We start from the raw sequence: 13,736 nt of genomic DNA, 5'->3' as shown, positions 1-13,736 counted from the left end.
AGAAGAGCGTGACGGAGCCCCGACGCCAGCGGCCGGCCCGGTGAAGCTTATTGAGCCTCCTCCTATATGATATTGTTCTAGAGGAGCAGGCTCTGGTCTTCCCTCCAGAAGGTATCTCATGTCACAGGATGAAGACATCATCCTCACCAAGGAGTCCTTTATGTTGAAGTTGAAGCTTCTCTCGGCGTCGGCCTTCAGGTTCTGGACAAACTGCCGGTACTCTCGGTTCTGTGGTTCTCGGTACGTTAAGATCTTCACACTCTGAAAACCAAAGGAACACAGTGAAATAAAACATCTACTACTTTGTCCGTAGATTCTCCGAAATTCACCATAAGATAAAGACACAACATCTCACAAAGACCAATATCTGACCTGTGAATATGGCTGTGAAGACTGTATTTATGATCATGTCCATTGTGTCTTTGAGGTTATTTAATCTCTTGTAGCTGCTTTCTGTCTCTTTTCTTTTTGTCTCATTGTAGTCGCTTTGTGTCTTTTATTCATTTTCTGTCTGTAGTTGATTTGTGTGTCTCTGTGCTGTAAATATTAAAGTCAGATTTAAAATTCAAATATACATATTTTATATATTTATAAAATCTACTGTAATACTTCAACAAAATTAAACAATTATGATGCTGGCTTCATCTCACGTTTATACTATTGAAATGTGTGGAAATGATCATTATGACATCACCTCATCTGCATAATAAAACACAGCATTTGAAAACTGCCTTAATGTCAAATGTTTCCTCTTCATGTCCCTGTGATTGGACACGATTTATAAATTCAAAACAGTTTCTTAAGCCTTAAAGGAGCCGTCACAGGGAAAGAGGGGCGGAGACAAAGAGGCCTTGAGGGGCGGAGCTAAAGCTCCGACCACAGGGGTTGGAAGTGACGCGGTACCTTGAAGGCCTCCCTGGCCACAGCGTCGTCCTGGTCGCCGCGGTCCCACGGGCGCTTGTGTCCCGCGTCCAGACTCCCCCCGAACACGTCGATGTAGAAGAAGACGTACTGCTCGTGGGGAAGGTCCGCCCGCCGGAACTCAACCATCAACTTGCGGAAGACGTCGGGGGAGCAGCAGACGAACATCACTGTGGGAAGCAAGGGGGAGGAACCGGGGAGCAATTAGGGGTCAGGTGTCTCGCTCAGGGACTCGTCGACATGGGGCAGCCGGGGCTCGAACCACCAACCTTGCGGTTCTCAGCGCACCATCTCTGCCCCTGCAGCACGACAACACTGTGATTTATTAGTCATTTACGTTAACATACAAAAAGGAAATTTAAAAATAATCAGCTGTTCGGTTAAAGTTTGGCCTGTCGAGAGGAGACAGCGTCAGGAAGTCGTTCCTGTCCCCCCTCCTCCATTGTCCCCGGCTTTAATAACCTGTGAGCAGGAAGTGAAGGGTGAGACGCAGGAAGCAGGCGGGGCTAGCGAATGATTCCAGACCTCGCCGCGCGTTGGCCTCTGCACAGACCGGCGTGTCGAGGTGGGACAGCGGCAGGAAGGAAGGAGCTCCTTCACACCCCGACAGGAGACGCTCTCTAAGTAGCGCCCATGCTAACAGTCGATGTTGGAGTTACGCTAGTGACATCACAGCTACATAGTTTAGTTTCGTCTCCTGGTGAACTTTCCTAAGAGGTCAAGGAGGAGTGGTTAGGAGAGGACGTGTCGGTTCACACAGAGCATAAGGAGACTTCTTGATGTTGTTCACATTGTCCATGGACGAAACCAGGTGGAGCTCAAAAGTCCTGCAGGACTTCTACACCGAGATGAGGACCCTGAACGCCTCGCTGTGATCAGGAGAAGAATGACCTGAAGGTGTCGGAATGGACACCAGCTTCTTCTGAGGCTCCTTTCATCTCAGATCCTGATGACGGAGTTTCACCTTCAGTCTCATCTGGACAGACGTTATTTTGGAATAAGCTTTCAAACAGAAACCTGCTTTCGAACTTCAGCTTTGAAGATGAGATTCAATAGTAATAATTACGACTTTTTCACCAGATAAGAATAAAAATAAATACCAGAACAACGCAAAAAGACAAAATCATATAGATATATATACATAGATATATGTATATACATATATGTATATGTATATATATATCATGTTTTATCACATATATCACACTACAACTCAAAATACAGATTAAATGAAGTCCGCTCATGATTTTTGTTTTCTCACTTTTGTTTCTGTATATTAATGTAATATTACAGCATCTAAATCTTCAGCAGAATAAACATTCTGAATGATGAATGAATCTTTCAGAAGCAGGTTGTGGAGAGTACCCGACCCCCTCGTCACCTCCAACCGGATCGACCAGACTAACCTACCCGCCTTTTTCTGGAGAAGACTCACGGAACACAATTATTATCAAATATGCATGAGAATAGTTATTCATGATGCCGGCTTCGTGTAGCTTTCACATGGAGATCGTCTCTCACTCTGTTAACAGTACAAGAGAGTCTGTGGCTTCATGATGATGTCACACACACTCATCCCTTCCATCAGCAGTACCACTGATCACTCAAAAGGGACCGGAGGGGGTCCACTTGTCCACTGAGACCCCCATCCCTCTCTGACCCATCGGCCGACGTCTTTAGAGTTTAGTTTTTCATTCAGCCGTTTAATGAGAGGAGGAAGAGGAGGCCTGGTGGGAGCGGGGAGCCGACGCGCTGAGGCGGAGCATTCGCTATCGGACCGCGACCCGTTAGAGCGCTCTGACCAATCGGATGTGATGAGGCGTTCTGCGTACTTCAGCATCGGCATCAAACTACAAATATGTATATAAATATATTTATAATACAAACACTACTATCGCAGCGTCGTATGAGTCAATTGAGGTTTAAGTTTAAATGGTCTGAACCACAGAAACATACCGAATATGGAGACGATATCGTGTTTCTGTTCGGCAGACTCCACCTGGCACACGGGCAGGTTTCACCCCGGAGCTTCATTCCACGGCTTTATTTGGTCATGTGTTCCACCAGCATGATGTTCAGTGCACGTCGACCGACATGCTGCTGTAACTGTGACTGCAGCATCCCTGAGATCAAGGGTCAAAGGTCGGCCCTTAATAGAATAAAAAATAAACAATTATAATAGAAAATGTCAAATAAAGTTAGAAAACGTCTTCTTCAAGGAGAACACTTCTGCTCACATCAGTGCAGGAACTCACAGACAAACCCCAGAACATCCTCTCGCCTACGTGTCCCACGCTGCTTCATTATGTCCTTAGTGGTTAAAAGTCTCTGCTGTACGCCTGGTCATCACAGCGAGGTCATCCGGTGTGATACAGACGACCCGATTAAAAGCCCACAGTATCTGGCAACCCAGCTATTAGCTGCAGACGCTCGGATGCACAGTCGGGGGTAAATAATTAGCAGTGGCACACAGCTGCCCCCTAAAACCAGAGACCAGACACGGCGGAATGTGCTTTAAAGTACGTCCTTTATAGACGGGAATCATTCTTTCTCTACAACAAAGTGAATATGCAACAGCGAGCTGATTTAAATTAAGTGTAAACGTCGGGCACAAATCCATGTTCATGCACAGCATGGAAGCAGTGGACTGTGGTTCTGATGAGGAACAGGAACAGGTTGCACCTGGTCAGGTTCAGCGTGATGTCGCTGCTCTCTCTGGATCAAACCAGCCGCCTCCTCGGCTCAAATTCTAGCGTATTAATCTTTAACTACTGCCAGATGGACGGGAGGTGGAAAAGATCGCTGAAGCACGGCCCCCTGGGTAGATTTGTTCAGGACGATCGACCGCCGGCTCCTCCACCGCGTCGACGGGAGGCGGGGGAGACGAGTTTGGGAGGACTGGGAGGGTTCAGGGCCGCCTGTTGGGTCTTAACAGAGCGTAAAGCCAGGGATGATTTAGGGCGGGGCTACACGCTGATTGACAGGTATCTTAACAGAGCGTAAAGCCAGGGATGATTTAGGGCGGGGCTACACGCTGATTGACAGGTATCTTAACAGAGCGTAAAGCCAGGGATTATTTAGGGCGGGGCTACACGCTGATTGACAGGTCTCTTAAAAGAGCGTAAAGCCAGGGATGACTTAGGGCGGGGCTACACGCTGATTGACAGGTCTCTTAAAAGAGCGTAAAGCCAGGGATGACTTAGGGCGGGGCCACACGCTGATTGACAGGTCTCTTAACGGAGCGTAAAGCCAGGGATGATTTAGGGCGGGGCTACACGCTGATTGACAGGTCTCTTAACGGAGCGTAAAGCCAGGGATGACTTAGGGCGGGGCCACACGCTGATTGACAGGTCTCTTAACGGAGCGTAAAGCCAGGGATGATTTAGGGCGGGGCTACACGCTGATTGACAGGTCTCTTAACAGAGCGTGAAGCCAGGGATGATTTAGGGCGGGGCTACACGCTGATTGACAGGTCTCTTAAAAGAGCGTAAAGCCAGGGATGACTTAGGGCGGGGCCACACGCTGATTGACAGGTCTCTTAACGGAGCGTAAAGCCAGGGATGATTTAGGGCGGGGCTACACGCTGATTGACAGGTCTCTTAACAGAGCGTGAAGCCAGGGATGATTTAGGGCGGGGCTACACGCTGATTGACAGGTCTCTTAACAGAGCGTGAAGCCAGGGATGATTTAGGGCGGGGCTACACGCTGATTGACAGGTCTCTTAACAGAGCGTGAAGCCAGGGATGATTTAGGGCGGGGCTACACGCTGATTGACAGGTCTCTTAACAGAGCGTGAAGCCAGGGATGATTTAGGGCGGGGCTACACGCTGATTGACAGGTCTCTTAACAGAGCGTGAAGCCAGGGATGATTTAGGGCGGGGCTGAATGATTAAAAAACACCAACCACCACAAAGTGACCTTGTGTTCCGTGTTCCTAGAGTAGAAGTAGAACACACGCGGTACGATGGACGAGGTCAGCGATAAAACCCACTTCCTGTCTGATACAGCTGCTCAATGCAATGCAGCAACCAGCATATGTTTAATATCAGGACTCCATGTTGCACAATGCAAATTCAAGTCAATTCAACTTGAATTAGTTTCATTCTGTTTGATTTCTTCTTTTCGTTTGAAATTCCTTATGTCTGGCATATTATGGCAATAAATGTTTCCTGATTCCTGAATTATTATAATTAATTTGACTACAAACCTTTAAGCAGTGAAGGAAGTGTGTTTAGTACAGACCTCCTTAACGATATCTGCTGATAACGGACACGTCTCTCTATCAATGACACACTGGTTCGTTCATCTAAATGTGCATTTCGGATCGTTTCAGTCGGATTCCCCGTGTGTGTTAAACGTCTCCTTTGATTAACGAGACAAACGCAGAGGCCAACGAGGTAAAATTAGCCCGGGAGTGTTTGTCAGGAAATACCTCCGATCCGATAGGCCCGGCCCCCGTATGAGGCCGCGGCTCCGTGACCTCGGTTAATGAACAGCCGGTCGGGAGGCTCGGGGCGTCCGTGGGAACCGACGGCGGCTCTGTTTGTGCTGGATAACAAACGCACCTCGGCAGAGAAGGTGGATTTATGAGGAGGTTTATTACCGGCTGCTGAAGTGAAAGCTTCTCACGTCCCTCTGGCTTCCCGCTGTCTGCACCGCAAACATCTACAATATTCTTTACATCTCATTAAAGGTCGGACATTTGGACTCTAAATCAGGGCAATGGCAAATAAATCCCCTCTCGGTATTTAGTAGGATTCTGGCGGTATTCCGGTATATGAAGGTATCTTTGCTTGAGTGAACGCGTTCATTAATTTACGCCAAAAATGTCGCCGGCCAACTGAACCGCTGCTGTCAGGAGTCATTCTCCCGCTCTTAAATGCAATATCTGCAACACCGAGATGACTTAAATGTGTGAGTTAGCATGTTAGCTTGTTAGCCGCGTTCTCCCTGTGTTGTTCTGCACTAAAGACGCGTTTTCTCTTTGTCTACTCGTGATGGGTCTGTTTGCACATACGAACGGGGCTTTTATTTTGAATACAGACGTAAGAGGAGCAACCGAGGGTTAGTGACGGAGCACCTTCCCTCCGACCCGCTAATCTGCTGCAGCATCGGGTGATGGAGGACGCATTGATCCAGATCCAGTTTCCACAGAAAGTGACTCAACGAGAAATCACACACACACACACACACACACACACACACACACACACACACACACACACACACACAGCCAGCTGGATGCTTCAGTGTGTGTGTGTGTGTCAGATTAGGAGATTTATTACAGAGCTTGTCACACTGGATGCTATAAAGATAAAGAGTAACATGCTGTTTGTTCGGACTGTATTTATTTATTTATTCATCCTCAGCTCCACAGACTTTATCCAAACATGTGTTCGACCCGTCCAAACCTACGGCGAGTAGTGGATTCCTCTGGGTGGAAAACCTGAGAAGAAGAAGAACAACTGCTGTGGACCAGCTCAGGTTTCACTGACCACGGGCCGCACGTTTTAATCATTTTCAGAGGGGATGACAGTCGTCATCCCTCAACCCCCCCGACAAGGTCTGCAAATGATTTTTTCTACGTGGGGCAGTTCAACGCGACACGTGTGTGAATCTGTATGCGCACATGTGGCGCCGGCACCAGACAGACAACCACCCCCCAAAGATGGAATCACTGTATTAATAATATATACAGCTGCACTATGCTAGCTGCACTATTCCAGCTGCACTATGCTAGCTGCACTATGCTAGCTGCACTATGCTAGCAGCACTATTCTAGCTGCGCTATGCCAGCTGCGCTATGCTAGCTGCGCTATGCTAGCTGTGGACGGATAGCGGCATCAGAACAATGACAGAAGTAAAGGTCAGTCGTGACAGCCACTCATTTCTGTACTGTACTCTGTCCTCATGTGTAGCATCTTACAGTTAGACAATTTAATAATGACTTGACTAACGTATCAGTGTCCTAACGGGGCAGTTTTTAGGTTTTAACTATCCAGTAAAACTATTGATAAAAGTGATTGTGAGATGTTTTATTTAGCAGTGTTAAAGTAGCTAGCTTAGTTAGCTCCTTCATTTTCGAGCCAAATGTTGTTGTAATTATGAAATTGTCTTGGTAAAAGGACGCTATTGCCCGAACCCGGGCAGACGTCCATGGCCGGTTTAAAGATGAAACGTTGGTTAAAGACTTGCCATAACTACCACCAATGCTGTCACCATATACGGGAACCCGATTCTGGCCTTTCACAATAAAATATCCCGCTTCAACACCTCCAAACGGCACAATAAAAGTTATTTCATCATCGCCCAGCATTGCTCGTCATAATAACTTCTTAGCAGATGTAAATGTTTATATATATTCATAAGATTTGCGAGGCGCGTGCCTCGTAAGGACAAGCTAGCTTTCGCTGCCCGGGTAGGTAACCTTTGACACGTTTAAGTGAGATCTAGGGAATTTTCCTGCCAAACTTTACATCGTTTTGAATCTTAAAAACACCCGTCTTGATGTGTGAAATGTCGTGACAGTCACTCATTTCGGTCGCGCTCTCCTGCCACACATCCAAATTGTCACGCAAATAAAAAAAAAAATCTCGTTGGTTCCTCTTCAACCTCCCCGACGCCTCCGTCGGTCAGAACAACAGAAGTAAAGGTCATTTAGAACGATGACAGTAACAGTCAGTAACTGCCACCACCCCGCATGTCGGCCCGTCCCCCCAAAGATGTAAACATAAAGGAGAAGCTGAGAGGTCAGAGGTCGTGGTCCTCTTCCCACGGGCCGCAGCTTATATCTGACCGAATCCTTTTTTTTTGCCTTCGGGACGTTACTTCATTACACAAGACGCTGAGACGAAAGAAACCGACCGGATGAATCGCTTACGATCGCAGTGAGTGACCTCACGGCCGCCAAGGAGAGACGAGGGGAGCGTTCATGAGCACGAGGGTCACACGCAGACAGTCAGGACCCGTGGAGACGCGTCAGATGAAGATCAACGTGTAGTTGTTATTGATTACAGCATTAAAGCTCATCTTGGTGTCAACATTTAATGATTTTTTAAATATTATTATTTTATCATATTGTAGTACCGGAGGCGAGAGATACTCCGGTTTCCCATCATGCATCTAATCTACAGTCACCGCCCTCGTCTGGAAAGTGGACGAGATCGGACGTCAACCGCCAAAGGGGCGGAGCCAGCAGGACGTGAGTGAAATGGTTACTTCCTGCTGGTAGTTTACAGAGCACGCTAATTATCATCATTATTATTACTGTTAGCAGTATCATCATTATAATACTATATTGTTATTTTTATAACATGATATATTACTATTGTTTTTAGTATGGTGTTTATTATAATTACTAATAATATTATGGTAACGTTGTTATTATTTTCATTATCATAACTACTGTTTTTACTGTTATTATTAACAACAAAAGTCTACAAACTATTGTTAAAATTACAATCACTGAGAAAATTAGGATTTTTCATTCGTTCGTCATTCAACCTGAGAGCCAATCAGATCACGGCGTTTCCCATCATGCACTTGGTTTTGGCAGTGGAAGTGAGCGACTGCCGCGCTCTAAAAACAGGTGCTTTTAATAACATCAGCTCCAGCTGCAGGTCCTGCTTTTGTAAACATTATTAATCACAGCTGCGCTTTTCATCTCCCATAAGACACCGACACGCGGCGTCCACGCGGATAAAAGGAAACAGGAAACCTTCCTCTCGATCCCGACCTCTGGTCCACACCAACAGATCACAATAGGTAACGTCACACTGGGGCTTTTAGCGCGAAAGGTACAAACAAAGAGTGGATCTGAGCTGCTTTAAGAAGGTTCCTCACGTTGTCGCGTGTTAATAGTGATCACAATATTACCGCATGTAAGTCGCACAGCATATTCTCCCCTGAAAAGAAGAATGGACGTGTTTTTGTGACCTTAGAATGAGCGCCAAGTTTTCTACGGTGGCCTAGAATGGACAAACATGCGGTGGACTCAGGCTTTAACAACAGATCTTATTGGATGAAGTAACTACGAACTAAACGCAGTTCTTTGATACACAATAAACAACGTGGCTCCACATTGTTTTCACACGTTAGAATCTAACAACACGGTAAAAAACTCACCAGTCATTCATGGCGGGCGGGTCGTGACCTTTTCTTATAAACACCCATGCGTCTTTTCGTTATGGCGAGCGGTTCATTCACATTGAGCATCTTCATAGTTAGATGGTCGTTTTTTCACAGATCAGATGGTTTACCTTCTAGAAGCCTCTGGTAATGGACGCGGGTCGGCGCGCTGTTGACTCACCTCGGCCGTCGTTCTGGATGTTGGCGAGGATCTCGGAGTAGTTCATCGGCAGCTCTTTCTCGTTGAACGCCATGTTGACGACGGTGATGTTGATGCTCTGCAGCTCCATGTACAAACCCTCCACGGCGAAGTAGCACGGCCGGTCGTCCACCTTGTCGTCGCTGAACACCAGCATCACGTGCTGCCGCCAGCCGAAGTGCTGGCAGATCCGCAGGGCGAACCGCCCCAGCTTCTTGTGGGTGGGGCCCGTGTTGGTGATGGAGGGGTAGACTCCGCCGTAGAAGGCCGCGGCCGAGGCGCCGGCCGTCACCATGGGGACGTCCCAGTGGGTGGTGAAGAGGCCGACCGGGGAGGAGGTGTAGGAGCAGCCGGGCCCGATGAAGGCCCAGGGGTCGTTGGCCAGCTTGAGGTCCACGGCCATGAGCGCCGCAACGGACTCGGAGCAGATGCCCTGCTTGTCCTCGCTGTTCTTATAGACGTAGGCGAGGTGGTGGCCGGGGAGCAGGGCGGGGTCGGCGTTGACGGTCCGGACGGCCCGCTCCAGGGCGGGCCCGATGCGAGGCCAGGCCCAGGGGTAATCCGTGTTGCTCTGCGGCAGGATGACGGCCAGCGTGACGTTCTGGAGCTCCTGCGTTTGGCGCCCGGGGCTGCGGCGTTGGCTCGAGGGATCCAGCAAGACCATCAGGACCAGCAGGAGAGCGGCGCCCTCTCTGCGGCAGGCCATCTCGCAGGCCGGCGGGAAGTCCGCCCCCCCACCGCCAGCTGAATAATTTATAGCCCTGCACACACACACATGGACACGCTAACAAGGCGTGTTCTTCTTCTCAGAATCGAAAACAAGGTCAACACGTTTGAAAAGCTAAAATAAAGACCCGCTAACGTCCATCACAGCCAAATGCTTTGCATGGTGGTCATACACATAACAAACACTTCAATGTGTGTTCAATCTCTACAGCTATGACGCTGGAAACATCTAATCCAAGTGGGAGACGTCAGTTCTCATGTCAGGGCCTTTGTCATCTAAGCACTTGCAACTAATAAACTGGTTATACAAACGAAGCATTTAAAAGGGTCACATTTTCCCATTACAGGGCATTTCGTCGGCGTCGGTCCAGAGTGACCTTTGTGAGTTGGGGTCATGATGTCATGGAGTCACACAGAAGAAAGACGGCCCTAATTATTCTTATTACCATATTACAGTTATTAATGAAACTAATAATAATTAGCAGAGCCTCATCAACACTGGACGAGTGTGAGAACATATCGGCCAACCGAGTACAGAATACACAGCACTGTCCTCATGTGTAGCATCTTACAGTTAGACAATTTAATAATGACTTGAGTAACGTACCAGTGTCCTAACGGGGCAGGTTTGAACTATCCAGTTAAACTATTAATAAAAGTGATTGTGCAATGTTTTATTTAGCAGTGTTAAAGTAGCTAGCTTAGTTAGCTCCTTCATTTTCGAGCCAAATGTTGTTGTAATTATGAGTTAATTGTCTTGGTAAAAGGACGCTATTGCCCGAACCCGGGCAGACGTCCATGGCCGGTTTAAAGATGAAACGTTGGTTAAAGAGTTGCCATAACTACCACCAATGCTGTCACCATATACGGGAACCCGATTCTGGCCTTTCACAATAAAATATCCCGCTTCAACACCTCCAAACGGCACAATAAAAGTTATTTCATCATCGCCCAGCATTGCTCGTCATAATAACTTCTTAGCAGATGTAAATGTTTATATATATTCATAAGATTTGGCGCGTGCCTCGTAAGGACAAGCTAGCTTTCGCTGCCCGGGTAAGTAACTTTTAATTTTTACACATTTAAGTGTAATCTAGGGAATTTTCCTGCCAAACTTTACATCGTTATGAATCTTAAAAACACCCGTCTTGATGTGTGAAATGTCACCTTTGTGTGTCTTTTAAAAGCATCTTATAATACTGAAATCTTATTAATATATATTTGAGGAAAGAAACTTCTGCTGTTCACATTGAAAGGTTGTCTTACTCTCACATTACAAATACAGCGTATTAAAAATACACGCTGTACATACATGTACATAACGGTAGTATTACTTAACGTTCTGGTGTCCTCGTGCTGGTTTTGGCTTTTGAGTAACGGCACAAAACCCAAAGCCCGCGAAAACACGCGTAACGTCCCGTTACCATGACAGCAGCGTTACAAGTTTGCTTTACGGGGAGCAACTTTCAGGAAAAGTCACGTTTTAAAGGTTCAAATATTGCTCGTAAAGAAAAGAAATACCCCAACGCGAGTCCGTCGTCCAAACCCACGTTACCTCAGACGTCAATCACACGTTACGTCAGACGTCAATCAAACGCGTCCGGGGTCCTGTCGCGCTTCCATCGGTCACGAACACGTTTTCCACCGCCGGCGACTCGTCACCGGGGAACCGGGCCGGTGGAGATCCGGTGCACGTCCTCCGGTCACAGGTGACGATGGTTAAAACCGGGGCGCAGGTGAAGCCAGATGTGGTGGTGGCGCGCGGGGCTGCGCGGACTGACTGCGGCGCGGTGGGCGGGGCCCTGGAAGGAAGGGGGGGGGGGGGGGAGCAGGAGAGGGGGGGGGTGGGGCAGGAAAGGTGGGAAGAGGAGGAACAATGGACGGAGATGTATAGCAGAGGAAAGGAGGAGAGGAAGGAAAGGGGAGATGGGAGTCGCATTTGGGGAGATGACGCGTTTTAGGTTTTATTTGTTAGATAGTTTCACTGTGTTAAATATACTCTGTGTTCCATTGGGCCTTTTTTACTCTTAGGATCAAGTGTAGTAATTATTCTTCTTTTATCTTGGTTAAATTTCACTTTGCCACCATTGTGATGCAACTTCTGCTGCATTTATTGTTCTTTACCAAGTATAACACATGCATTTATATGATGTTTTTATTAGCATGTTACCATTATTATTCCTTATTTTTATATTATTATTACTACCAATTATAATAATCATCATCTATATTCCTTAAACTGTATTATTTGTTAACTATTGTTATTATAATGATATTGTTTTGTATGTATATCATTCACTCTACATGTTCTTCTCTATCAGCGTTGATGTCGCCATGTCTCATTGCTCACACCCTTTGTCCTCATCCTGTAACCTTTTATAGCACCGTTATCTTCCACCGGTGCAGCTTGAGGATCATCTCGTTCCCATCGTGGACTCTTCTTTTATTACCCTTTTTCCTCGGATCAATAAAAACAAATGCCAGCACATGATTTAAAAAGGGAAGGACAGTCAGTAAGAACACATAAACTTTATGGATGAAGACATGAATTCATGCAGAGGACTCTGAGGACATCTGGTGGACGACTGCAGACATTTAGAGCAGCTGGAGCCAACTGGTCAGACTGGTTCCTGAAGAACGCAAATATAAATCATCCTAAAACTTTAGGAGGAAACGGAGCATGTTGGTGATGGCTTTGGGGGGGGCAGCTGAGGCCGGATCTCCAGGTCCTCCAGAAGAAGCAGTGCTGGCGTGCTTTCCAGATCCTGGTGGCATGTCCAACACCTGAAACTCGCCTGTTTACACAGAACGTGTTCCTGCTAGAGGCTGGCGAGAGGAAGCTGCAGACACGGGAAGTACCAGCAGCATGAGCATCGTGCACAGATCCTGTTTCCACAATGTGCACATCTAAAATCTTTCCCTTGTGGTAGGTTTTATGGATCTGGAACAGCATCTTAATGCTGGTCCTGGAATGTCTGCAGGCTGGTCTCAGAACTAAATGTAGCTATGATGCGGATATTTTCCGGATATAAAAAGAAAAGGATTATTTAAAAGAAATGTTTAATAATTCTTGTAATGTGTGTGCAGGCATAAAGAAAAGCTTCCAACTGCAGAATGATCATAACGCTTCAGTCCTTTCCCCCAAAAACCCAATTCTGGCATTCTAGAAGACTCAATATTTAGTTTAAAGATAGAAATGTGAGCTCAAAGGAACCAGTTGAAGTCACGTGTGGAGGTTCTTCGGACCCGTGCCCAATGTCCAAGAGTTTCTCCTGTTGTAACGATTGAGCTGTTAGCAAGTTCAACGTTATACTAACTACTATATTTAGTAAAGACTGTTGAAAATAGCTTAGTGGAGCTCTGATGGAAACCCAAACCACAGGGACATATTTTGGGTGGGTGATCTGATGTAATAGTTAATTAAAAGTGGTTTAACGTTATTTTTAATGTATTTATTTCACTCTGATTCAGTGCTAGTTGTTTCTTGTCTGTTACTTGTTCGTTAGTGCACTTTATGCTTAATATTTTTCTTTTTAACTTTTTTAATATTTAAAATTTGTAACTTTATTCCCTTGTTTTATACTAACCCATAGCCTTATTCTACTAACATTAACATTAGCATTTCATTTTACTTTATTTTATTACTTGTGCACTGTTGTCTTGTCTGTCTGCTGTCGCGCACTAACCGCCAAGACAAATTCCTTGTATGTTTGGCATATTTTGGAAAATAAATGTTTCCTGATTCCTGATTTAAACTAACTTT

The 13,736-nt window shown here is 46.4% G+C and overlaps 1 protein-coding gene across 2 annotated transcripts in view; it reads right to left on the bottom strand.

Moving 5' to 3' along the window:
- npr1b (natriuretic peptide receptor 1b) overlaps positions 1–11,785 on the bottom strand; it is a 30,526-nt gene extending 18,741 nt beyond the window's left edge. The window contains exons 1-4 of one of the 2 annotated variants that reach the window (XM_040165205.2): positions 11,529–11,785; positions 9,230–10,008; positions 904–1,091; positions 148–261 (exon numbers count right to left, since the gene is read on the bottom strand). In XM_040165205.2, coding sequence (XP_040021139.2) covers positions 148–261; positions 904–1,091; positions 9,230–9,953 — 1,026 coding nt within the window. In that variant the 5' untranslated portion in view covers positions 9,954–10,008; positions 11,529–11,785. Of the gene's footprint in view, positions 1–147; positions 262–903; positions 1,092–9,229; positions 10,009–11,494 lie in introns of both variants that reach the window. The other variant, XM_078094279.1, reaches the window with a different exon arrangement.
- Positions 11,786–13,736: the final 1,951 nt, after the last annotated feature.

Source organism: Gasterosteus aculeatus, chromosome 20, assembly GCF_964276395.1.
Source record: "Gasterosteus aculeatus chromosome 20, fGasAcu3.hap1.1, whole genome shotgun sequence".
Lineage (NCBI taxonomy): Eukaryota > Metazoa > Chordata > Actinopteri > Perciformes > Gasterosteidae > Gasterosteus > Gasterosteus aculeatus.
Note: the sequence above shows the minus strand (reverse complement) of the source record. Positions and strands in the feature narration are given on the sequence as shown.